This window comes from Manis javanica, chromosome 2 (genome assembly GCF_040802235.1).
Source record: "Manis javanica isolate MJ-LG chromosome 2, MJ_LKY, whole genome shotgun sequence".
Lineage (NCBI taxonomy): Eukaryota > Metazoa > Chordata > Mammalia > Pholidota > Manidae > Manis > Manis javanica.
In genome coordinates this window covers 203,261,621-203,287,453 of record NC_133157.1, presented here as the reverse complement: position 1 = coordinate 203,287,453, position 25,833 = coordinate 203,261,621, and the positions used below count along the sequence as shown (strand labels likewise).

At 40.2% G+C, this 25,833-nt stretch overlaps 1 protein-coding gene across 1 annotated transcript in view; it reads left to right on the top strand.

The window, feature by feature from the left end:
• LOC140848097 (beta-1-syntrophin-like) overlaps positions 1–25,833 on the top strand; it is a 117,108-nt gene that overhangs the window by 77,471 nt on the left and 13,804 nt on the right. Inside the window, exon 2 of the mRNA XM_073230379.1 lies at positions 13,118–13,334. Within this exon, the coding sequence (XP_073086480.1) occupies positions 13,118–13,334 (217 nt within the window). The remainder of the gene's footprint in view (positions 1–13,117; positions 13,335–25,833) is intronic.

Sequence of the window (25,833 nt, the reverse complement as noted above, 5' to 3'; positions counted from 1 at the left end):
CCAGACTCCTGTTCCTTCAGGAAAACTGAATTAAACAGCTGACCAGAACTGAGAGCATAAGCTTTGGCTGCTGGTGAAGCCTAGTGTTATGGATGGCTTTGCACAGGCTGATCTCTCCAGTGTAATCTGAAGTAGATGGGCCTCCCATTTCCCTGGTGGGTAAAAGGGAATGTTCAGAAATACACTGGGAAGGGATTCTATCAAAATTGTCTCTGCACAGCAAAATATTAACTTCTGGTCTGGTAGGCTAAACTCAATCCAGAATTCCACCCAAATGCCAAATTATGTGTTCCTGGAATTGATGTCCTTACACATATAAAGAATGTGATTTGTGAGACACAAACAACGAACCCCTTTCTCCAAATATACTCCTGTCTGTGATAGATTTAGATATTTCTCCTCTTGGCTCTACTACTCTTCCATTCTTGGACTTCCTTTATTTGAATAGTAACAATAACAACTATTTTTTTGGTAGAGCCTTTAATAGGTAATAGTGTACATTGTCTTTTAATATGTTTAGATGAAATTATTATTATAAGGTATGAGCTATTATTACATGTTATAACATGGGGAGGGGAGAATCTCAAAAATATTTTGCTGAGTGAAAGAAGCCAGAGACACACAACAAAACTACTGTATGGTTCCATTATAGAAAATCCTTGAGTGAGCAAATCAGGCCGCTTTTCTTTGGAATGGGGGTGTGGGAGGGTTGACTGGACAGAAGCATGAGGGAAATTCTAGGCCAATGGAAATGTTCTGCTTTAACGTGCATTTCTTAAAACAGACTGAGAAATACACTTAAGATCTGAGCACTCTACACCATGTAAATTATGCCTAAATTTTTAAAATCATGATTTCTTTTGGTATGCATAGATGAGGAGGCTAAGCTTTAGGAAGATTAAGTGAGTTGTCCATCGTCATGCAGCTGAAGGAGCTACTGGAGCCTCAACCCAGGTGAGCTCTAACTCTTTAAGTCTGGGTTTTTTTCATTCTAAGACAATTTCCAAGAATGATAGCATTTTCATTACTCCACTATGGGGTCAATACATTTGCAGAGGCTTTTCTTTCTGGGAACAGAGATAGATGGGTTTCTAAAAGCACATGAGTGGGTACTGGAAAGAGCAAAGAGAAGGGGGCTAAGACCCAGGTCTGCAGCATGGATAATTGTTAATGGCTAGTGCTGGAATCTTAAAGCAGGTTCACATTTCCACTCTGCAACTCACAGTGCATGTGATGTTGGGCAGGTAAACCTGTCTGAGCTTCAGCTTTTTCATAAGTAAAATGGGTTGTTGTGAGGCATAAATGTGATCGTTCATAGAGAGTCTGTAAGTGTCAATGATTTATCGATGAATGCTTCTTTCCTATTACTATTCACAGTTCTGGTTAAAGAAGGCATCAATGACACAGTTTTACTGTGTCATTATGTCTTACAGTGTGGAATGTACTGTGCCTGTACTGCACCTTTCCAAGTGGCTACATAATTTACCATCATATTAGAGAAAAGAACGTGAAGCTAAAATCACTAGTTCCAGGACTTCTTTCACTGACCTTCTCATTTTGGCAGCAGGCATTGTTGAACAGTTTAGAATTGTATGCACTTCATTCCCTATGTGAAAATGTCATATATTTCTAAATTCCTTTAGAAAATTCATTCCAAGTGTAATTCACTTAGAAACCTACAATTCCATGAATTTTGGGTATGATTCACTGAGCTATATCTTAATGTTTGTAAATGATCATAGAACTAGAAGGAACTATTCTTGGAAGTGATTAGTATAGTATAGTTTAATGTGGGTGGACTTTCTTAAGCAGAATATCCATTTAAAATGTTTGGGCATTATCCAAGGATTTAAAAAGAAGAAAGAATCCCCTCCTCTCTTCCTCCCTCCCTCCCTTTCTTCCTTGACAAGCAGAATAAACTGCCTCAATGGAAAAATTTGTTTTTTGGGTTCTGCTTCTGTTATTATAGATAGCATATTAGACTGTAAATTTTTTATTATTATGTCTCAGAGCCCTCTTAAGCCTGCTTAGGTCACAGATCCTGCATGACATGTAGGCTTGTTCTAATGGTAATATATTTTACTATCTGTTAAGCAAAAAAAGAAAGAGGAGCAAAAACTTCAGAGCTTAATATAAAGTACTTATATTTTTCCATGTAGAAATACTTTGAACACTGGTTCAAGGTACCTGACCCCATGTGCAGCTACTGTTTCCATGGGAAGTTTGCATGGAGGGAAGCCTGGATGTCCAGGATGATGCATGATGGACAGTGAGAGTGCTCAGTTTGTAATTCACAGCCAGCATTTCTGATTTTGCAATACTGGAGGTGTTGGTTATATTAAACCAGACAACGTAAATATAGTGTCTGGTGTTTAAAAAAAGAAAAGAAGTGTACCATAAATGGTAACCCCCTTTGTCCTTTCCAGCCCAGGCAAACCTCTCCAAAACAAAGGGAACAAGGAAAGAGGGAGCTTGCAGGTGTGTAATTCCCTAGAATCATTTTAGGGGTTCCAACCTTCACGATATTTTCTTATGTTCTAAGTTATCCATATCTCCCTCCACCTATGAGCCAAGCAAAGGGCAAGAGGTAAAGGTCAAAGGGAAGTAGCTGTTGAACTGAACAGATGACTTAAACCCTTCCTCCTGTTTTCAAATACTGTGCCTGTTCTGTGATCTCATCTGGGAACAGGAATGAGGAGGGAGCAGGGTGTGGGTGTTGTGTAGGAAAAGCTCAAACGAAACAGGAAGCTTGATGGGTTATTCAAGCACCAGGATAGTTTAGCTAAAGGATGAGACTTCAGTCAGACCAGCCTGGCCTGTGCTCCTGGTTCCTTCACAGATGCCCCCTGGAATGCTTCTGCCCTCCTTAAGCCTGAGGATCTGCAACTCCTAAGTGGAGCTAAGAACAAATAACTCACATTTGCTATAAATATTCAACTGGATAATATTTAGCACATATTCAGAAATGTTCTAAAAGGCAACTTTCCCTAGATACTAACATGAATCTTAAAACAGTCACTAGAAAATGTTAAGATATATCTGCCTGCACTTAGAGAAGAATCTAAAACAAAAATCTTTTGGGTTTGAGCAAGGGACAAACCATTGTGGTGGAATATTGGAACCCAGGTATTCATTGGCAGAGACTAAAACCAGAGTTTTAACAAGCCTGTGGCAAGCAGCCTGAAAAATATCTCAAGTGTTTTGTGATTTTGGATTCATGATGTAGCTTACAAACAAATGCTGCTATGGTGATACGGTTTACTGACTCTAGGCATGAAACCGAACAGTTTTCTATAGACTGAGAGAGTACTTGAACTGTATTAATGTAAATAACACCTTTAAATATTGTATAATTTAAAAAAGAATTTAAGAACATCTTCATATACTTTAAATTTTGTTGCCCTAAGGCAAAATCCACCCTACCCCCCTCTGACGCAAGGTCCCACAGCTGCCCAGACCAAAGCTGTACTGCTTTTGTATATAATGTTGGACTAGGTTAGCTAATATTTTGTTGAGAATTTGTGCACTTATATTTATGAATAAAATGGGTTGGCAGTTTTCCTTTCTGAAACTTTTTTTTGTCCAGTTTTGTTACTAATGTTTTATCAGCAACATAGAATAATTGGGGTGGCTCTTTGTCTATTTTATGAAATAGTTTGATAAGATTTTAATGACCTATTCTTTAGAAATATGGTAGAGTTCACTAATAAACTCTGATTCCGATGGCGTTTTTGTTTTTTTGTTTTTGTGTATGTATGTGGGGGGGTGCGGGGGAAGAATATTAACCAGTGTTTCCATTCTTTTAAGAGTTATACGACTAGCCATGCATCCTATTTCTACTTAGGTCAGTTTTATTAAGTTTATTTTTGTCTAGGAATTTGTGCATTTCATCCAAGTCTTCAAATTTCTTATCAGTAATATGTTAAAAGGGTTATTTTATTGCCTTCTTACCTCTTTTATATCCATTATTTCCAAATTCTGATTCTGTTACTCTATTTCATCAAATTCTTCAGGTGTCGGTTTTTTCAGTCTTTCCTATACCACCTTTAAATTTTTCCCTTATGACAAATGTGGAATTTTTTGATAATTCAAATTCTGATGTAACCATTACAGAGTTTCTTTATTAATTTAACCCCTCAGCCAATGTCCATAGACTTTCCCAGCATCAATTGCAACTGATTACTCATTAGCCTCAATAATCTAATCCATGTTTCCATGTCACATGAACCAGTTGTATTGTTACTGCTGTGGTCATTAGATTTATTTTTTTAATTATTTATTTGTTTAATTAAGGTATCATTGATATACCATCTTATGAAGCTTTCACATGAGCAACATTGGTATTAGATTTATTAGATTAGTGATTAGATTCAGACCATGAGGGATCAAATTCCAGGTCCACTGCTTACCTGTGGTAAGATATTCAAACTCTTTGGGCCTCAATTTGTCCACCTTTTGTATTGTTAAATTTTCCTGTGGGTCTGTTTATTATAAAAAAAAAAGTTGTATGTCTTCAGTAATGCTCACCATCATTCCCTCTTTACCTCCTTAAAAGGCAAACAACAAAAATAAGCACCCTATCTTGGTGGCTGTTCAGAGTCCAGTGAACTCCTGAAGGTTTAGAGGAAAAACTTAGGAGGTTTTATCTTCTGACTCTGACAGGCCCAAGAAGCTTGCTCAGACCTCTTTTCCATCATCCTGATCTAATTCTTGTAGTTGTTGGCAATCAGTCTTCCAAGAGTCGTTAGCAAGGCCGTGCTGGGTTTGGCCTTTAGAAGAAAATCCAATGCCTCAGGTGAGTCCTATAGGCATTAGTTCTGTTGAGCAAGACTTTGTGTGTGTGTGTGTGTGTGTGTGTGTGTGTGTGTGTGTGTGTGTGTGTGTGTGTGTGTGTGTGTGTGTGTGTGTGTGTGTGTGTGTGCGCATTAGTTCTGTTGAGCAAGATTGTGTGTGTGTGTGTGTGTGGCGCTTGGGAGGGAGTAGAATCTGGCGGGGAAATGAGGCTCTTCCTTCCTGAGCATGGAAGTTTCACCAGACTTCTGGTTCATGCATAGTTCAGAAGGAGGTGACAATAAGCATGAAATGGGATCGTGTACATGGACGTGTTTTAAACTGTAAAGCAGTTTTCAGAACAGCAGGTAATCATAACATTGTCTATTTTGATGGGCCCTGATGTTTCAAACCTCCCCCCCATCGCCCCCCACCCAACATCTCCCTTACATTCATATATCTCTGTGATTGCTTTGGGTCGGCAGCACATCCAAGCTAGGGTGAAAAAAATTTTCAAACCTGACCTGAGTCTGCCCTTGGTAATGATATTTGATTTATTTAATGTAGTTTCCTTTGGAAAAGCTTTATGACTCTGGGCTTCTGCCATTGAAAAGTAACTCCAAGTTTACTGAGCCCCACGTTTGACTTGCAGGATGTTATTGCTAAGCTACACCTGGAATAATTTTCCATAGATGGTTTATTTTCCATAGATACCTGTAAAGAGGAAGTGAGAACGTAACTTCCTGCCCTTTGACGTGAAGTCCTATTAACATACGATATTCTGTCTAGGAAAGAGTAAAAACAATATTAGGACTTGACTGTTCGGACATCCTTTCTGCTTGTTACTCACTTCCTGTCTTTAGATGTTAGGTTATAGCTGTTAAAATAGTTACTGGATTTTCCCAAGGAAGAGAAATTATGATTATTGGCAATGGTGAGGAGCCTGCTGGCAAAGTGTTGAGGGAGCAAATGTGTAGACATCATTCATCTGTGTCCTCTCAGCGCTTACTACTATCTGATGAATACACTTTGGGTTGTTTGTGTGTGCGTTGAGTTATATTCTATAGCAGTTCCCATGTTTTTAGTTTTCTCCAAGCAGGAACTTGTCCGTCCCACTGATTATGCATCTTGCAGTGCCTAGTCCTCCACCATGCACAAAGTAGGGGCTTAACTTATGTGCAATGAATGAGATAATACTTTCAAGCATTTATGATTTTGATGATTCCTTGAGTTAGAAAACTAAGATTGGTATTCTTGCATATCATTTTCCCTTTTAAATCTCATAATAGCAATAACAGCAATAACATAATACTAATAGCTAAGTCTGAGCACTAAGTATATGCCAGGCATTGTTCTAGGAGCTTTGTTAAAAAAATTATTTAACCCTTACAATAATTCTATGAGATAGGTCCTGTTATTATCAGGTGAGGAAACTGGGATACAGAGAGGTTACATACCTTGCTCAGAGAAGCCCAGCTTCTATGTGGGAGATTTAGGATTTGAGCCTGATCCTCTGATTCTGGAGCTCATTTATTAAACTACTACACTGTATTGCTTCTAAGTAATGCATTGTTTTCCTCACTGTGTGGATGGGGAGTCAAGGACTCAGCTTATCAAGCTGCCCCATTGTCACATAACTAATCTGTAGGTATAAGCATATTATAATAAAGAAATGTACAGCACAATTTGACATGGTATGCAACTGTGACCTCCTTTCACTATATTGGAGTCTTTGGATTAGGTATCTTAACCATATTCCAGAAGGAACATGGATCATGACAGTTTGAAGGGGTTTCAATCTTTTCATCCACAGAGTAGAAGTACCCTTTCTGCAGCGTGGCTGGGTGATTCCTCATCCAGTTTCTGCTTGAATGTCACTAGCAATAGGGAACTTATTATCTCATAGTGGTTTTTTATACTGAATCCAAATATTATCATTGTGATTTGTATCTACTAATATGGCTCTGCTCTGCAGAGATACACAAGATAAGTTTAGCCCAATTCTGCATTATTTAGTTCCCATAAATCTTCTCTTTTCTAGGTTAACTCCTAATAATGGTAACTGATCCTTATGTTTTTAACTACAAGTTCCTTATCAATTTTTTTACTTACATTAACTCATTTCATCCTCACAACAATCCTATGAAATAGATGAAAGAACTAATACATGCAGAAACTAAGTGCTTTGCTTAAGGCCACAGAGCTAGGTGATATGAAAGCAAGGAATTGGACCCCAGCAGTCAGAGTTTATGCTCTTTGCTACCATGCTCAAATGTTTTTCATTTAATTTGTTTATTCCTTGAAACTTTCAACAACCTGGTCACCCTCTCACCCTGATTTGAGCACTGTTATACTTACTTGGGCTTCAGGTATGGGCTGATCAAGGAGTCCTCTCCTTTTCTGAACATTATACTTCTCCTGGTGGAGCTTAATGTCCTACTGCTTTATGATGACAGCCACAGCCATGGAACTCCCTAGAGCCTTTCTTCACACAAACTGCTTATCATATAGTTCCCCCTATCCTACATGTTACAGTGATTTTTATTTTGAATACACAGTGGCAGAACTTCCCATCTTTATTTTATTTCATCTTTTTAGTTTGGGCCTGTGTGAAACTCTTAAAATCTTAGTTTTGCCGTCTAAGGCCATTGGTGGCTCTCCCAGCAGCTGTCTAGGGGCCTGAAGTAGTAAAAGCAACATTCTATCATACCTGCCACACATTAGGTTCATCCATTATCGCCATCAGACTCTGAGAGAATGTGCAGCAGGAGCCCCATAACATCTGGTTGCCAAGTGAGCAAGGTACCCATAGTTCTCATCTCCTTTTAACCTGGCTTGTCTGTTTCTTTATGTAAAGCCCAACGTTTATGTTTTATCAGTTTATAAAGTGCTCAGGATGCTTTGTGTATCGCTGTAGAGTCCCAAGCAGTGAATACAAACTACAGGGGAAAGATTTGGTTCGATATAAGAAAAGGAACATGCAGAAACATTTCAGATAAGGAAGGTCTTTCTAAAATCACGATTTTTAATATTTTCCCGGTTAAACAAACAGGATTGAGACAGGTGGAGACAACATCCAGGGCACAGGAAAGAGCATGGAAAAGGAATTAGAACTGGAGACTTTGGAGCTGGACTGCCTCAGTTCAAACCCCAGCTCTGCCAATTTCTGCTCTGTGACCTTGGGCAAGTCACTTCTGTGCTCCATGTCACAGCCCCCTGGCTTTTAAGATAAGCATAATAATATTCCTACTTGATAGAGTTGCTTTTAAATGAACTACTATACTTCAGACATCTAGAGCAGGGCCCAATGCATTGTAAGTCGTCAATAATTGCTAGTTATTGTTATTGTTCTAACACCCACAGGTCAAATCCAGTTGGAGTTTGCTTTTGTAAGTAAAGGATGCAGCCATACTGATTTGTTGACATATCGTCTGTGGCTCTTTCATGTTTAGTGGCAGAGTATAGTAGCTGTGGCAGAGACTCTAAGGTCCACAAAGCCCCCTAAACTTTTCTGTCTGGCCCTATACAGAAAAAGCTTGCCAACCCTCAGAGAGGAAATGGATTTCTGACCTTCATCTGTTACTTCTTTGTCTTGAAACCTTGGACAAGTGACAGATACTCTCTAGCCTCTGCTGCTTCATTTGTAATACTTCTCCTGCTCAAGAGAAAAATCGGTGACAAATTTTATCTTGGCGATCCCATTAATACTGTCATTCATTTGCTCAACAATTCCTTATTTTATAGTCAGACATTTGTGTTAATTGCTTGGATGTAGATGTATTAATTTTTTTTTTATTTTTCTAATACTAATGAGCACTCAGCATGTACTAGGCACAGTTCTAAGCCCTCTGTGTGTGTTAGCTCATTCAGTCCTCATAGCAACTTTATGAGGTAGACATTTCTATGCATCCCCATTTTATAGGTAGAGAAATGGAGGCATTAAAGGTTAAGGAAATTTAACCTAGCAGTTCACTGCTCCCATTGGCAGGTGGCTGAGGCAAGATTTGAAACTATGTAGTGTGATTTCAGAGTCTAGAGTTTCAAACTCTACTGGAAGTAATCACTCAACTTTGAGGACCTTATGATTCCACCAGAGAGACTTATGTGCAAATAAATAACCACATATGACATGTAAGTGTTTAAATGTTTGTAAGATGACCAGCACCTTGCATGGCATAAGCTATCATCACCATGTTTATGTCCTGACACTGTTGACATCTGTGGACATTGCCACAGGTATGGTTGGAGCTTAAGGGGAACATGCCTGGAGGACTGTAAGAAGGAGGTCTTACCTGAACTGAGACTTTGATCCAGCATGTAGAGAGGAGTTTCACAGAAAGGGTTGCATGCAGAAGAGATCACATGCTCAGAACAGAAGCAGGAGAGCACACGGCATGTTCAGAGAATTAAACAGTATTCCTCTGGCTGGCATTTGCACTGGCGAGTGGGGACTAAGAGGTAGTTAGCTGAGGTGAAGACAGGAGGTGGGCCCAGACCCAAGTCCTCTAGAGTGTGTCTCTTTGAGAGCAGTGCCCTATATTTGTGTATCGATTTATTTTTGTTTGTTTGTTTTTTGTCGATTTATATTTATTTTTGCCTGTCTCCTGCCTGGCCCCCAATATACTAGGCACCTGGAATGTGAGAGCACCTCAAGGGCAGGCACCCATGCTGTCTTGTTTACAGGGATAACCAACACTCAGGGTCTGGCCTGGAGCGGAAGCTCATGCAACGATTGTTGAATGAATAGATAACTAAACCAATCAGTTTGCTGCTGGGTTGGGTCGCTGGAGGCATCTCTGGGGGCAGTGAGCTTGCTTCATTGAAGAGTCACATCACATCAAATGACTGTACTATCTGAAGTAGGATAATTCTGAGGTAGTTTTTAAGTTGGAGGCCAAAGATTACTCAACAAATTCATGTACCATTTCTTATCATCTCTCTTAGACAGCACCACATGAATTTGTGAATTTGCACATGAAAAATGACAGATGAAGTTTGGCTGAATGAATGAATCTAAATGGTCATACCTGCCTTATTAACTTATTTTTTCTTTGTTTTCAGTTGGTCAGTTAAAGGAATTAGTCTGTGTTGAATACCATTTCTAAAAGGGTGTCCTTTCTTCAAGGCATTGCTGTCTTCTCTCATATGTAAATTCCCCAGTTTATACCACATAGGATGTGGTTACCTCTAAATATTTGCTTCCATCCTAAGACTTGTTGTACTCCCCATACTTCTGCCCATGATGGATCCAGCCACACATTTCTGGGGTTCCTCGCCCCTTATATGGGTATTTTGAATGTTGCTTAGGTTATCTCCCACAGTAACTCCCTCTGGTCATGTAAGGAGCGGATCTGCCTCTAATATCTTTTCCCTTTAGGACACCCAATTTCACCTCCCTGTCCCTGCTCCTATGAGGACACCGTGGCTGTCACCTCTGCCAATAGAATAAAGTCCAAACCTATAAGCTTATCATTTTGCATCCTTCGTCTAGGCAGGGGAGGCAGATTTCATGAAAGAATATGACCTTTGGGAAATCAAATTCCAGCTCCACCCTTTACTAGCCATCTGATGCCACATACGCTAAACTTCTGAGTATGGGTGTGCTGATGTGTAAAATAATAGTAGTCTTGCAACAAATAATGTATGTAAAGCTCCTAGTGTCCATCGGAATTAAAGGAATCCTACAAGACATTGCAGGGTCTGAAAGGGACAGCGATTTATTCTTTTATTGTGGATACATGGATTCTCAATAAATGAAAGATCCCTTACCCATCTTTTCTCTGAACCTTAGTTGCCTTTATATAGGGTGGTACCTTAAATGGTCATTCTGATGCTTAACTTTGGGAAGCTATGTAAAGCAGCTGGTTCCATAAATGGCACATTATTAGGTGTATAATAATGTTCCTTCTTTATCTGCCTTTAAGTTGAGGTCCAACTTTTCTTTCCTATGGACTTGCAACAAAAATTGTAAATCAGAGTACATCATATGAAAGGAATATTGTTACCCTTATGTCTACTTTTTAAAGTCCTATCTACCCTTTTAAGGCCAAGTTCAAATGACACCTACTCCATGAAGCATCCATAGATTCTCACTTCTACAACACCCATTTCCTACTCCAGCCAGAAAGATAATAATGCAATTAAAGGAGAATCTTCAAACCATCTCAGCCGTTATTTGAATTTCCTGTGTATCGGTAATTGTAATTCTACAGTGTACAAAGCTGAGCAATGTTCTCACTTTTATTAAAACATTTTTAGAGTTAAAAAATTCAGTGTCTTCAGAAAGGCCTGTTTAGTCTAGCTTTGGACAGTTTCAACCTGTCCCCCTGAATTGTTCTTAGGTATGTCTGTGTTATTTTTTAAGTATCTTGCCAACAAATAAAATAAACAGTATTCCTTAAGATACATTGCCTGCAAATACCGCTTCTTCTTCTGTAACTGTAGCTTGTGCTAACATGTTTGCTGCCACTCTGGAGCCATTTTCTCCTAACTGCACTTATATTCTGTTAAAGCCCTGAAATCTTTTCAAATAGATGTTGGTGCTAAATGACATCTCTGTCTTGAATTAATATGGCTGTTTTTGATATCTATGTCTATGATTGAGTTCCCTAATATATCCATATCACATGCAATTGGGTATGCTTATTAATTTGTTATGGACCTAATCCATCACTCCATGTTCCCAGATCCATTTTCCTCATGGGTTCTTCCAAGGTGCTCCATTCCTGTTATAAAACTTAACTAATTCTGCTTTGTGCCATAGTTTATACACTTTGTGTCACTGTCTTAGATGGGATCCCAAGAACAAGACCCTCTGCCTGGGGCATTGGGCAGCAAACTCTATAGCCTCCCAGGCTTAGTGCCCTCTTGGCCAAGAGTGGATTTCCAGATTAGGAAGGGTAGGGGGCAACTGAGAGTTATTCACAACTGTAGCAGCTAGGATCTGATGGGGCATGAGTGGCATAGATGACAGTTACCCATGACTTTGTAACTCTTTTGCATATGGAAACTATGTATTGTTTATTAGTACAGTCTCCATAAACCCAGCTCTATGTCTTGCACAGTGAAGATGCTAATTTGTGGAACTGAATCATCAAAGATCTAGAGTAAATAAACGTCCCCTGGTTTGCACCTATTCCAGTCCACTGCCATTTGTAACAACAGATGGGCCTTAGCCAAATTCTCCCCAAACAGCAGGGAACCAGACTGTGTGAGTGATGGAGAGAAGGATATGGAAGTTTATATTGCGTGGTCCAATAGTCTAGTTGCCCTGTGAACTCAAAAGCCATCTAAGGATCAAATGCTTAAATTCAGGGTTGGCAAATAACTTTTTAAGACCAAGCAAATACAGCAAAGAGCAAAATTTCAGTCTGCTCCACTCAGCTCTTAAAACATTTTTATTTTTTTTAATTTGTAAAAGTAATATGTGCATATGGCTAGACATAAAAATGGTACAAATGAATAGTAAAGGTTTGTTTCTCCATCAACTTGACTTTTATTTCCATTCCTCAGAGCTAACTATTTTCTTGTGTTACTATCCAGAGATTGTTGTAGGTTTACAAACATTTATGATTTTATCCACAAAAAGATTAAAGTGTATGTACTTCTCTCTACTGTTTTTTTTAAGCTAACAATAGATCTTTCAGGTCTTCCTACATCAACACATCTCTGTCTATCTCATTTTAAAAAATTGACTATATACATGTATTAAATGCATACATTTATCTATATACACTTATTTGTTTTGTCTTTTTTTTCCTAGTGGATATCTAGGTTGTTCTTAGTTTTTAGCTCTTACATATAGTATGTTTGCTCTTACAAATTTTTGTCATTATAAAATAAGTATTTGTCTTTGTATATATGTTCTTAGCACTATTAAATTGAAAAGCTTTTCTTTGCTTCTCAACAGAAAAATGGTGACATGGATAGTGAATATGGCTACCAGATTCTGTACTTATATACTGAATAATTGTATATCTTTTAGCCTGAGATAGGATTTCTTATTCTCTGCCCATTTGTTCTTTAACATCTTTCCCAACATGTAACTTATAATCAGAAAAGACAAAAGTTACTATAGTTGAAAAAACTGAAAATAATTCTCATATTCAGATCACCATAATATAATAGCAAGTTCTAAAGACCACGATGATACAGAATGTAATGCTTCGGTATAGAATTTAAATAACAGAATAACTATTTTGAGAGGAACGGAAATTCTGAATCTGGTTCAGAATTTACGAGGCTCAGTATTAAGAGCTTGTCTCATGCAGGTTTCAAAAATTCAATCGACTTGCCAGAAATTCCACCCTCATGTACTTAAAAGCACTTTTTGTCTTTCTGCTTGCAGTGAAGTACATGCAAGAAGCCACACCCTATGTGAAGAAAGGCTCCCCAGTATCCGAGATTGGATGGGAAACGCCTCCACCCGAGTCCCCTCGGTTAGGGGGCAGCTCCTCAGACCCTCTGTCATCACAGTCCATCTCCTTCCATAGAGATCGGAGAAGCATCCCTCTCAAGATGTGCTACATCACCCGGAATATGTCCTTGGCTGACCCTGAGAACAGGTAAAGAGGCCAGTGATCTCCTACATGTCTCAGCAGCTCTTCAGCCTCTGAGGTTAAAAGAGGACTTTGCTGGGGCTGTGCCCGTGTTCTGAAAGCACTCAACGGTTTCCAAAGAACAGGCTGAAAAGGCCCCACTGAGAGAACGTATGTGTTCAAGCCAGGCCTCCCTCCTCTCTTCTTCGTCCTCTGTTCCTTTCTTTTATGCTCAAGGAGAATCCGTATACTGGGCTCTGGTTCCGGAAAGAGTTGAAGAACTGGATGTGGGATCCTGAATGTCCTTCTTAGGTCTACCATTGCTACTTTTTGTGACTTTGGGCAGATTTCTAACACTGTTAATCCTCACTTTTGTTATCTGTAAAATGGGAATAATTGAAATGGATGCCTCATTGAGTTGTGAGGATTAAGTGAGGAAATCCATGTGCAGTGCTTAGCACAGGAAAACCTTCCATGAATATAAGCTGCAAAAATATTTATTTTTAGTGTCAGTTAGTGATAAGCAAATCAGCCTCTCTGGCATTCGGTGCTCTCAGCAGTGTACTTAAACGGTTTGATGAGAGGATCCTTAATGCTATTTTCTGCTCTAAACCTCTCCTTATGCCCCAGAGAGGAAAAGGAGTGGCTTTGAAACCAACCTGGAATGCCATTTCCCAAAGTCTGTGCATGACTTCTCATGCCACGGGGTAGACATATCACCTAATCCAGGGTGATTAAAGGGATCCAGCCAAGACAAGCAAATATTTGGGGGTCCCCCTTCCCTCAAAACCTTACTGTAACTCATCTGACCAGAAAGCATGCATCTTGGAGGAAAACAAGAGATATAGGGAGGAGAGGAATTGAACCAGTGAATCTTGGTGACCTTAGCATCCACATTCAAATGCTAAAAATAGCAACCACTCCACTGGCTCTTATTTATAACATCTGTGGGGCAGCTGCAACCTACCCGAGTAGGAAGTATTTTGCTGGCTTCAGAGTTGCCACTGGGAAATGCCGAAGGGAATAGGGGCAGGGAGGAAGTTGCGGGGCAGGGAGGAAGTTGCCTCATTGGCTCACAGCTCCAAGCGTTTTCTGTTCTCTCCCAGTAAGCACGCTCTAAGGAAATTGCTAGCACTTCTGAATCCCACCAGCTGCAGGACCTGCCCCACTCCCCCTACACTTTCTGTGTCAGTTAAATCTGTATAGGGGTCAGAGCTTGGCAGTTGTAGAAGAAAGCCAGCGAGTATCAGCAAAAGATGAGTCAGCGCAGGCCAGCTGGCAAGAGTCAGGATTCTTCCATGAGCCACTCCAGCATCTCTGATTTGTCCCCCTTGAGTTCTGCCAATTTCCTGGGCCTACAGTGGCTGTCCTGGTTACTCTGAGCTTCCTCTTCCCTCTTACACACCCAGTCAAACAAGTATTTTCTCTCAGGAGACTGATGTCTTAAGTTTTCAAATCTGATGAATTCTTAGTATATCGAGTGCCTGTCTGGTGCTGGGCATGATGCCGATTACTTCAGACCAGAGAATACAAAGTGACAGCCTGTGTGCCCAGCCCACAGGTATCTGTGTGTGTGTGTGTGTGTTTTAATGGTCTATCTACTGTTTTAAAGAAATTTGAATTAGTTGCCACATTGACAAGTTGGGAAATTTCACATTAAGAAAGCAGATTTCTGTTTTTCTAGAAAAGCTGGAAGATCTGGTGATATTTTTTAGGCCCATGTTGCAGTAAGCAGGGCTCCAATGTATAGGAGTCCAGTGAAGATATCTCCTTTGACAAGAGAATGAGCTCACCTTGACCTTCTGATTTGCTTCACAGTTTGGGGATTCAATTAATTGCCTGCCTGGCCCTTAATATTTCCTGCCTAGTCCTTGTATTTGTGACCCTGCTTTTTCTCATTAACAGCCCTCTGAGTTTCTAATTATTGTCCCCATTCTACAGATAAAAGGCTGAGGCTCATGCTTATATAAGTTGCAGACATCATACAGCCAACATATGGTATAGCTGGGCTTCAAACTCATACCTATAGAGCAGGCAACAGTATCAGTTTACTGTTACTAGAAAAACACAGAGACTAGAAAACCTGGGATATTATAGAAGCGATCAATGCACTAGAGAGAGAATTTGAGTTAATGAAATAGTAACATACTAATTTTAGGTGATTAAACTAGTACTCTCAGGGAAAGTAAACAAAAGATAAATAGAGATGTGAGAGATCCAGACAACATAATTAATAAGGGGGATCTGGATACATCACAAATTTTGTCCCCTGATAATGAAGAAAATGTTTTCTTTTCAAATCCACATAGAACGTTTGCAAAATTAACCACAGATTAGGTCACCTCCCAGAAAATGTGCTTAAGTTCCATAGGTAGAAATAATACAAGTAACAGCCCCTGACGATAGTGAAATAAAACTAAAAGATCCTTAACAAAACTACAAACAAAACCAAATACTACAAAATCAATAACAGAAAGGCACAGAAAGCCTCTCTTCATGGATTTTTAAAAGCTCTTTATGAAATAACTCTCAGGTCAAAGGGGAAATAGAAATTGAAATTGTAGCATTTGTAAAAAATATAATGAAAATAATACATCTATTAAATATAAAGGAGAAAGGGAGAATGTTAACTCTGGACAAAAAGTTTGTTTTAATGAGCTTAAAAAACATTTTCATAGCCTTGTTATTTTTAAGAAAATCTATTTCCCAAAAGATGAACTTCAGTATTCATCCTCATTATCATACATTTTAAATCAGTGGGAGATGAATTAGTAAGGTTTCCCTGGCAGTGGTAATCAAGTTAAAGAAGGAATTTAACTGTCTTTGGTTTACCTTGAGAAAAAGAGTTGAGGAGAGGGCTCATCAAGCCTGGTTCTGTGATTTCATCAATGTACAATAAAATGACTTCATTTTAGTCCATTCCCATGTCTCTCAGCACCATTTCAGGAAAATCTCAGTTTACCCTCTTAAGATCATTTCAAGAGGCTGAACTTGATCATCTGGCTGCTGAGAGATTTTTGCTAATATTGACTCTCAGTATTTAGGGCTTGATCCTTTGCTTTTGATATATTAATTGAACTCCATTTGGTTTGCCAAACCTGTCCAGGATTTTCCAGCTGAGATAATGAAACCTCTGAAAACAACTCCAAGGCTGTCATATCGGCTTCCTCTATTCAAGCAGGCATCACCTATCCTGGGAAGGAGAGAAGGGGGCAGGGGGCTCACAGAGCAGTCTCTGCCTCACTTCCTTTGACACAGGCCTCGGATTTTATTTTCCTTAGTGAAGGATAGGTTTAGGACACAGAGAGCTGCAAGTACATTTAGAACATCTCCTTGGACATTCAGAGGCCCGTGTCTGTTGACAGATACTCCCTTTGCTCCTAGATAATACTGGAATAAGAATTTTGACATTGTTGCCCAGAAAACCTGGTTGAAATTTCTTTCCTTCTTTTAAATTTCAATGGTTAAATAGTTTCGACCATGGAGGTTCTTTCCTAAGTGCTGAGGCTGAGCAGTGACCAGGTTCTTGCCCTGACGTAGCTTACTGTCAGGGAGGGACTGTATAAGCTGGTGATTACAAGAATACTGTAGGAAGGTGCTGAGGGAAATAAAGGATGCTGCAGAAGCTTCATCACAGGAAAACCACTGAATGCAAACTTTGTTTTTGGAGGCAGGTGGGTGGTGGCAACAGGAATGATTGTCAGAGGAGGTGATGTGTCTGCCAACACTTGAATGATAAAATAGAAGTTAGCCAGGAGAGAAGGGTAGGAAGACAGTGAAGGTGTCCACAGCAGAGGAGAGAGTATGAGTCTAGGCACCACGCTGGGGAAAGACAGAGTTGTGTTAAGGAACCGGAGGAAGCTCAGACTGGGAGGCAGGCTATAAAGAAGGGGGAGCGAGTCTGGAGAGGTTGTCACCATCAGAGCTACGCCATTTCATGGCTTGGACTCTATCCTAGGAAGGGCCTAAAGCAGTGGGATGACGAAACAAAGAGCCTTTGGGTTTGGCTTAAAGCATGGACCGGAAGGAGGCAAGACTGGAGGCTAGGGAGGCAGCGGACAGTCGTTGCAGAAATTGAGATGAGAAACCATCCTGCCTTCTGCTAGAGTGGGACAGGAGCACGAAAGAAAAGTTGGGTGAAGTTGAGGGATTTTAAGAGATACAACCTGCAGGAGTTTGTGGTGAGATGGCATTGGAGGCGTGAGGCAAAGGAGTCCAGGACCAATTTTGCTGTCATCCGTGGACAGAGAGCCATGGTCTGCCACACGCCTGGCCACTGTTTCCTAGATCATTACACTGGCCCTGTGTGAATGGGACCGAAGACCGGTATGTCTGGGTGGAGGGCAGGGTCACAGGACAAGTTTAGGTCTTGGATATTGCCTTGATTGACAGAGTATGATGTGCTTTTGATGATTTTATGTCCCTGGCTAGATTCTCAAGCAGGGTAAGGACAGCAGTGTGTCTCATTTATCTTTCGTGTTTGCCACACTTCTCAGAACAGCGCATCAAGATCACTTACAAAACACCGAAGGGCAATTGCAGTGATGTCAGTCGGGGTCCTGGTGGGGCTCAGATGTCACCCTGGAAGGGCTCCTGAAGAGTGTTTAATGAAGGGCCTATTTACAGCAGAGCAGGGTGTGTTAAAGGAACTGGCAGTGGATGGAGAGGCAGCCAGGGCTTAGTGGCAGTGCTGCCCCTGGGACGGAGGGGCAGAGGGAGAAAGTTCCTGCAGCCCAGTGAGGACAAGAGCCCTGGAAGAGGAAAAGTGGCCCAGAGACAGTCAGAGGCAGGTCAGTATCCGAGCCTCCCGCCCTCGGGCCTCTTGTCAGTGCTTCCGATTGGCTGCATGCACCCGGGAGCCAGCGGCCAGAGCGCCTGAGTCATGCCATTTAGTACACAGAGTTTGACATGTTGGAGCACAGAGCACGGCAGAGAAGGGAAGAGAATGAATCTGGAGACAGAAATAGAAAAAGCAATCACAAAAATGTATTGACATTGTCTCTTTGAAAATAAGTCTGGTATGTATATGACAGGTGAGAACTAATTATAAGAAAATGTGGTTAATCCAAACACGGCCATTTCCTGACCTTTGATGATCAGTTATTCTCTGCATAGAATTCAACTATTATTTAACATAAGCATGTTTGTGTATATGCACATAAACACATCTCATACAGGATCGTTTTTATATTTCTCAACCATATATCACTATGGCAAAAAGCAATGTGTTTTATTTTATAGGCAACATATAAAACCTTGAAACTCATCCAAACCTATAATTATCTGATAATCTCTTTTCCTCAATTCAGGATATGAAATATGTTCACATCTGTTGTAGATTCATTTATTGGACTTGATTCTTCATGTCTTTGCCACAAAGTTTTTATTCCTCTACAGGAGGAATATGCTTTCCTGCCCCTTCAGTTTGAGATCAGCCATGTAACATCTTTGGTTAACAGGATGTTAGAAAACATGAGAGAGGCAAGGGCTTACAGTATACTTCTACATTTGAATATTTGCTCTGGCACCTCTACCACCACCGTTCAAAAAACATGTACAGCTGGCCTGATGCTCCAAGAAAGATAAGACATAGAACACAGCTGCCGCAGCTGCCACAGACACCCACATTAGAAGCAGAGCGGCCTAGCAGAGCCAGCCAAACTCTAGTGAGCGCATAAATCTGTGAGGATGCTTATTACTAAGTGCTACTGAAATACCAAGATGGTTTGTTATAGACCATTACTATGGCTATCAGTTCACTGATACAATGCATTTCGGTTGTAAACTTTTTTGTTCAAGATCTATGATCCCCACATTGTTACAAAAATCACTTTCTTTTTCTCCGGGAGGCATTCTCCCCTCTGAATTTTTCAAGAACATTTGGACTTTCGTGGTTTAAGTGGTGATGGATTAGTTGTCCTTTCAAATGTAGGTAATAAGACTCTGTAGAGTGAGGTCTGCCCACTACAGCTGGTGCTGCCTGCTGCCATCAGTTGCTGCTGAGGACAACCAGCACTATCCTGAAAATATCTGTGGTAGTATTTTTGGTGGAGATTCCTGTACTGACCATATGATTCTTGAGGTTTGGGTTTTAAGAGTATTCATTGTTCCTCACACTTCCCTCCTTAGCGTTGTTCCTCAAGCATACCTCCACCTCAGTGCAGCAATAACTTCAGCACATTATAGCTGGCATACTCCCAAAATCTTTGGGCCCATGCCTGATACATTGTCTACAATGAAGACTCATTGTGCTTTTTTTGGGCATTTTCTGCCAGTTAAGTCCATTCCAAATCATCAGAGAGCTTCTAATAATGGGGGAGATCAATGTAAAGGAGATGCTGATATTCATCTTCCTTGAAGTCATTGCTCTTTGCACATTCTATCCAGCCTTCTCCAAATTCTGGCTTTTATAAGCAGTTTTGAGAATTTGTATTTTTTTTCAGGCCACAAAAGTTTTGTTATATCCTTCCTCCAGTGCATTTATGTACCTGCTCACTATATCTAACATTCTGTTTTAAATATTATTTAAGGGAAAATCATTCAGGAGAAAGAACTGTAATGTGGAAGGACTTAGGGTTAACAGTATGTCAGGGCTTGTTATCATATTGCTTGCAAATTGTCAGCCAAAGTCTTCAGCCAAGGAGCTTGCAGATAGATTTTCCTGAGCCAGAAAATGTCTTAGGTAGGAAATGGCTTCTTGATTTTAAATATCTGTCATGTCCAGTTGCTTTACAGCAGACAGCTTCTCTGTTTGGTCATTTCTCCCTTCCTCTATCTGTATGTATCTAAAGACATTTGAATTCAGGATCTCTGTTAGAGAATAGCCCTCTCTTTTTAAATTTGAGGAAAGTGAGGTCCACCTAGGTGATGTGGTTTATTTGCTGACTGGTGGAGTCAAAAGTGGAATCTCAGCCTCTGAACTCTAAGCCTTGGACCTTGGGATTCAGAACTCAAGCATATTAAAAAATGAATTGACATGAGTTGAGCTCTGAAGCTATTATTCTCATTCCAAAGTAAAAGTCAGTGTGTCCAGGTGTCAGGCAGGAGGCTAGATTGCAGGGATGATGGAATAGCTATGGCCAGAATAAAGCCAAATAGGGCAACGGGAAGAGAAACAGGACTCTCCACTTTTTCCTCCAGGACTGAACAGATGCTGAGGGACAGTAAATGTTTCCTTTCTGGAGTTAACTCTGAATGAATGAACTAAAGGTGCCAAAAATATAGATGAAAGGAGAAACATGTAGACATTAAAACTGACTCTCTTTGCCCAAGTAAAACAGATGGCTGGAGAAAAGTCAAAGAAGCTGGGTTGAAAGCTAAATGGGGGATCCCACGGGACAGAGATGCTGTCTTCCTGACTAGTTTTGGAACATGGTCCACAATTTAAAAAATTGATTCAGATCATCCTTCCTGGGGTCTGCTATTAAACTGGCTGAATGAGGACGTAGGGAGACTGCCAGCGGAGCCAGTGAAAGGAAAAGAAAGCAAGAATAATAATAGATGCCAAGGGAAATGGGAACGAGAAACCAAGAATTCCTTGTATCAGTGATTCCTGTTTGATAAGAGAAAGAGGAAAAACAATTCAAAATCAGTGGCCACTCACCAAGTGGGAGAGGGAGAGAAAACAAGAAACAGTATTTACCCCAATTTACCCCAATATGTAAATACCATGTATTTTGGCATCTCAATGGGAGGTAGATTGGGAGATAGGAAGTACAGGGAATGGAAAGGCATATGCGTGAACAGGGCTTTCTTCTTCCACAGGAAAGGAGTGGTGATGGCCAGTGGTATCAGTCTTTGTGATTAAGGCTTCAGGGTCATTGATCCAGCAGGTCAGAGCTGGTGGAAGAGTCAAGACTACTGAGATCTCCAAGGAGCAGTACCTTTTGGAAGCTGGGGTGGGGGCAAGATTGAAGAAGAGTGCTAGTTCATGGTTGGGGAGAGAAGGAGGGTGAGGAGCACAGAGTCCAGGCTCTAGATAACAGAGAAGGTGCTAGAGAGGGATGACTGGGTGGTTGAAAGATCAGGAATCCACACTAGTTAGCTGAAGTAAAGACCAGGACTCCAGATAAGAACTAGATTCATCAGAAGGGATTGGGACAGAAACTCAGGTACTCACTCTGCCCCCAAACCATAGGGAGTAGAGTGTAAGTGCAAGCCTGGTGGCCTGTTGTAAAAACTGACCTACAGATGTATTTCATTTGGTACCTAAGATTTTTCAATATGTGGGGTCTTTACCAACATCTCAGAATCAGGATGTTTTCATACAAAAAAATTTGAACTTCTGGTTTCTCTTTAAAAAGTAGAAAATCAAGCAACACTGGTCATGCGATTTGTGGGGCTCCAATAAGTAACACTTCTTCCTTTCTTACTTGAGTTGACAAATAAATTGAAGAATGAAAACAATCAGGGCAGATGAAATCAAAATATCTCACTTACTACTGACAAAGTCTAAGATTGAAGATGTGGCTTAGTGAGCAGAAACAACAGGCTTCTTATTACCAAACTCCAAGAAATGTCAGGTCCCTCCCCCGTCACAGGCAGCACTGGACTGCTGCAGGCCTTCTCACCTGGGGCCTGACTGTAACACTTGGCATGTGGAGGAGCAAGTCAAAGCATGCACCTTCTCACACAGGCAAATGCCAGAGACACACGGCAAGAAAGAGGCTGGGCTGTCAAGTCCAGGTCCTCCTCCAAATTTAACTAACTTCATCAGTCACTTATCTCTGCATAGGAGTGGATGACAGCATGGAGAGAGGTCCGGAGGTCCCCCCACTTAGAAAAAGGGGAAAGAGGCTCCCTGTCTACCCATGGGCCTGTTCCTCATGTGGCAACAATAGCTCCCAAATCTGTGGTCATTGACCATGGGGTTTTTCACGTCATCATACGTCCTGCTACTTGTTCCAATCATAGCCAGCTTGCTTCACTCGTTTACATGACCTGCCTTGCTCCACTAATATTTGTTTGCAAACATAAGTACTGTGAGGTATCTATGTGGTCATCACACCACACAACTGGGTAGTGAAGTAAAATGGTTCCAGCTCCAACCTCTTGTGAGTAGGACCTAAAAACAAGAAAATAGAGGCTATAGGTTTGTCATCTTCAGCACAGGCAGCTGAAATGGACTGAGCTGAGCGGGTATATATGGCATAGCTATATTTTACACTCAGAATCTACGTACATGAGAATAATTAATGCTACTGGAAATGGGGCCACAAGTATATTGGGGAAACACAAAACTTTAGGCAGAAAGCAGAAGGCAGATGAGGAGGGGAAAAAGAAAATAGAAGGCCCTCTTTATACTTGCTTTCTCATGGCCCTTACCCTACTGCGTCCTAATGGCCTCCATGTTTATCTCACCTATGATTCCATTCTACCTGGTGTGCACACGGGGAAATACATGAACAGAAAAATCAGGGAAGATGACTTAAGGAAGAAGCTGTTTAGGATAAAAGGAAACATTTATCAATTAGGAGGTTATTGTTGGTCCTGTATCGGAAGGGGAGAGAAAGAAGATAGAGGATAGCATCTTACACAAGCTATAATTTCTTTGCAAGACCTCCCTTGATCTTCCCACCATCCTAACCCAAAGCAAACTGAGCAAACCCTCATCTGTGGTCCACTGTTGCTTACGTCATACAAGTATTTATCACACAGTGTAATTTATTAAACAGAATAAAGTAAATGGTGTCTTACATATTAAAAATAGACACACTCCTCTTAAAAATTCACATTCAGGAGGAGGGATACAGGCAACACACAAATAACAGATGAACATAGCAGGTTGTTATAAATGCTTTGAGGCAAACTACAGGGAAACTTTTGAACACAGAAATAATATTCTTTGATGATGTTCTATTGCCCTTCTGATAACAGATGCTAGGAGGAAAGACTGGAAGCTGACAGACCAGTCAGGAAATGATTACAAAAGGTAATAGTGGCTCAAACCATGCTGACAGTCGTGGACATAATTAGAAGAGGTTGGATTTTTTTAAAAATATATTTTCTTGGAAGGATAATGGATTTGCTGACGGTTTGGACGAGGATTATAAGAAAAAGTCTTAGTCAAGGATCCTAAGATCCCAGGCGGGGCAGATGGTTGAACAGAGTGTCCAATTACTGAGCAAGGGAAGAATGTGACTGGAAGGATTTGGTAATTAACTGTTTTCTTGTCTACTTTCTGCACTATATATTGCAGACTCCTCCACGACAGAAGCTTTATCTTCTTTCTCTTCACATCCACAGCACCTAGCACAGTGTTTGATCCAAAGGGGGTGCTCATCCTTTTTCTTAATATTGAATGAATGAATGAATGAATGACTTGGAAATACACAATAATACTTTTTCATTCTTGAATTCTCAACACTCTAGGCTCCCTTGGGGGTGTAGATTTTATCACCACTGAATCCCCAGCATCTAAAATCAACCCAGCACAAGTGTTGCAGGATAGATTCTTATTCGGTTCTTACTAATGTGTCTGGTCTTTGTATCTGGTTCTGGTTAGTCTGAAGGAATTAAAAGAGTAAATGAATATGGGTTTTTGGTGTACATTTTTATCACTTAATTGATGAAAAGTTGCTTTGGAAAACAAAATCCATATTTCTTATTACCGACTGAAGTCCTGAATACTGGCAAACCTAACAGTTTCTAATATCAAAATTTCTCCTTGAACATTTGGTCCTTACATGTCCTTTTCCCATTTTATGAGAATTTCATTTAGAAAGTCACTAGAATGTCAAGGAATACTTCCAAGCACTGAAAACGTGTTCCTGTGGTTTAAAAGAACAGATAACTGGCTCTGCATTTAAATCTTATTAAGATGCTAAACAAATTATTTATTGAACTGATTCTAATTTTCTATAGTTTAAAAATCACTTTTAAACATCCATCTTTGTCCTGGACAGTTGCCAAAACTAGCAAATGCATCTCATCTGGGGAACAAGCTTCCACTTCTTTCTTCAGATCCCCTTTCAACCCCAGAGATTGGTTCCCACATGGTGAGGAGCTAAAAGTCAGACCTGTCCTTGAATCGGCCTTTTATCATGGGGCAGATTTTCAAAATGGCCCGTTTCAGAGCACCACAATCTGTGTAAATGTTTTGGAACTGAGGTTTACTTTCTTTGAGAGACTAATAATGCATTTAAATGCCCTGAGGTTAAAAGAAATCAACTTTAAATCCAGTGCTTCACAAACCCACATGACTACAGAATGCTTTTATAATGGGTCATCATTAACAGGTTGTGGGAACAGGGGGTTAGAAGGTCCAGCTCTGTGAGTGCTCTCCTAGAAGCAGGCTGAGCTAGACAGAAGGCCCTCTTTTCTCATAAGTTCAAATTCTCTGGACTCCTTCCCTTCAGGAACTCTTCCCTGGAGAAAATGAAAACTCTAGGCTAGGCGCTGGGGCCTGCCAGAATGGGACAGCAGGATAGTAGGAAAAATGGTTGATTTGAAATATACACCAAGCTTTTGTCTTGGCTCTGTCACTTGCCACTTATGTGATTTTTTAGTAGTTCTTTTATATTATCTGACTCAGCTTTCACATTTAAAAACTAGGAATGATAAGATATACCCTACTCTGGGAAGGGAGGGATAAGGGGGAAAACGGGGCATTACGATTAGCAGACATAATGTAGCAGAGGGGGGAACACAGGAAAGGCAGTATATACAGAGAAGACAAGTAGTGATTCTACAGCATCTTACTACACTGATGGACAGTGACTGTAATGGGGTATGTGGGGGGGACTTGATAATAGGGGGAGTCTAGTAACTATAATGTTGTTCAAGTAATTGTAATTGTGCATTAACGATACCAAAATAAAAAAAATACCCTACTCATCACACAAGATTGCTAAGAGAATTAAGTTTACAGAATTACATAAGAGAAATGTAATAAAGTGCTACAGAGTATACAAATATAAAGCATAATTGTAAAATTCCCAGAGGGTTTCTCTTTATCAACACTGTTCAATAGAGATATAATGTGAGCCACATATGTAACTTTAATTTCCAAGTATCTACATTTGATAGGTAAAAAGAGGTGAAATTCATTCTAACAATAAATGTCATTTAACCCAACATATCCAAAATATTAATATAAGCTAAGCAATATAGTCAGTTTAAAAATAATGAGATATTTTACATTCTGATTTGTTTGTAGCAGGTCTTTGATATCCACTGTGAGTTTTATACCTACAGTACATCTCAATTCAGACTAGCACATTTCAAGTGCTCAATAGTACATTTTGCAAGTGTGACTAATAGCACAACTCTATACAAAATCTTTACAGACAGCCAGTGCACGTATTCTAGCAGATATTAAAAAGCACCACCATGAATATATTCACCACTCCTAACTGATAGTCAATTTTAACTTCTCCTACCTCCCCAGTTAGTCCTGACACAGGGCTGGAAATCACATAGTTTCCAGTTTCTTGGTAATTTTAAAAAGTATCCCTACCCATGAATATTTTCACCACTCTTAACAGATAGTCAATTTTAATCACTCCTATCTCCCCAGTTAGTCCTA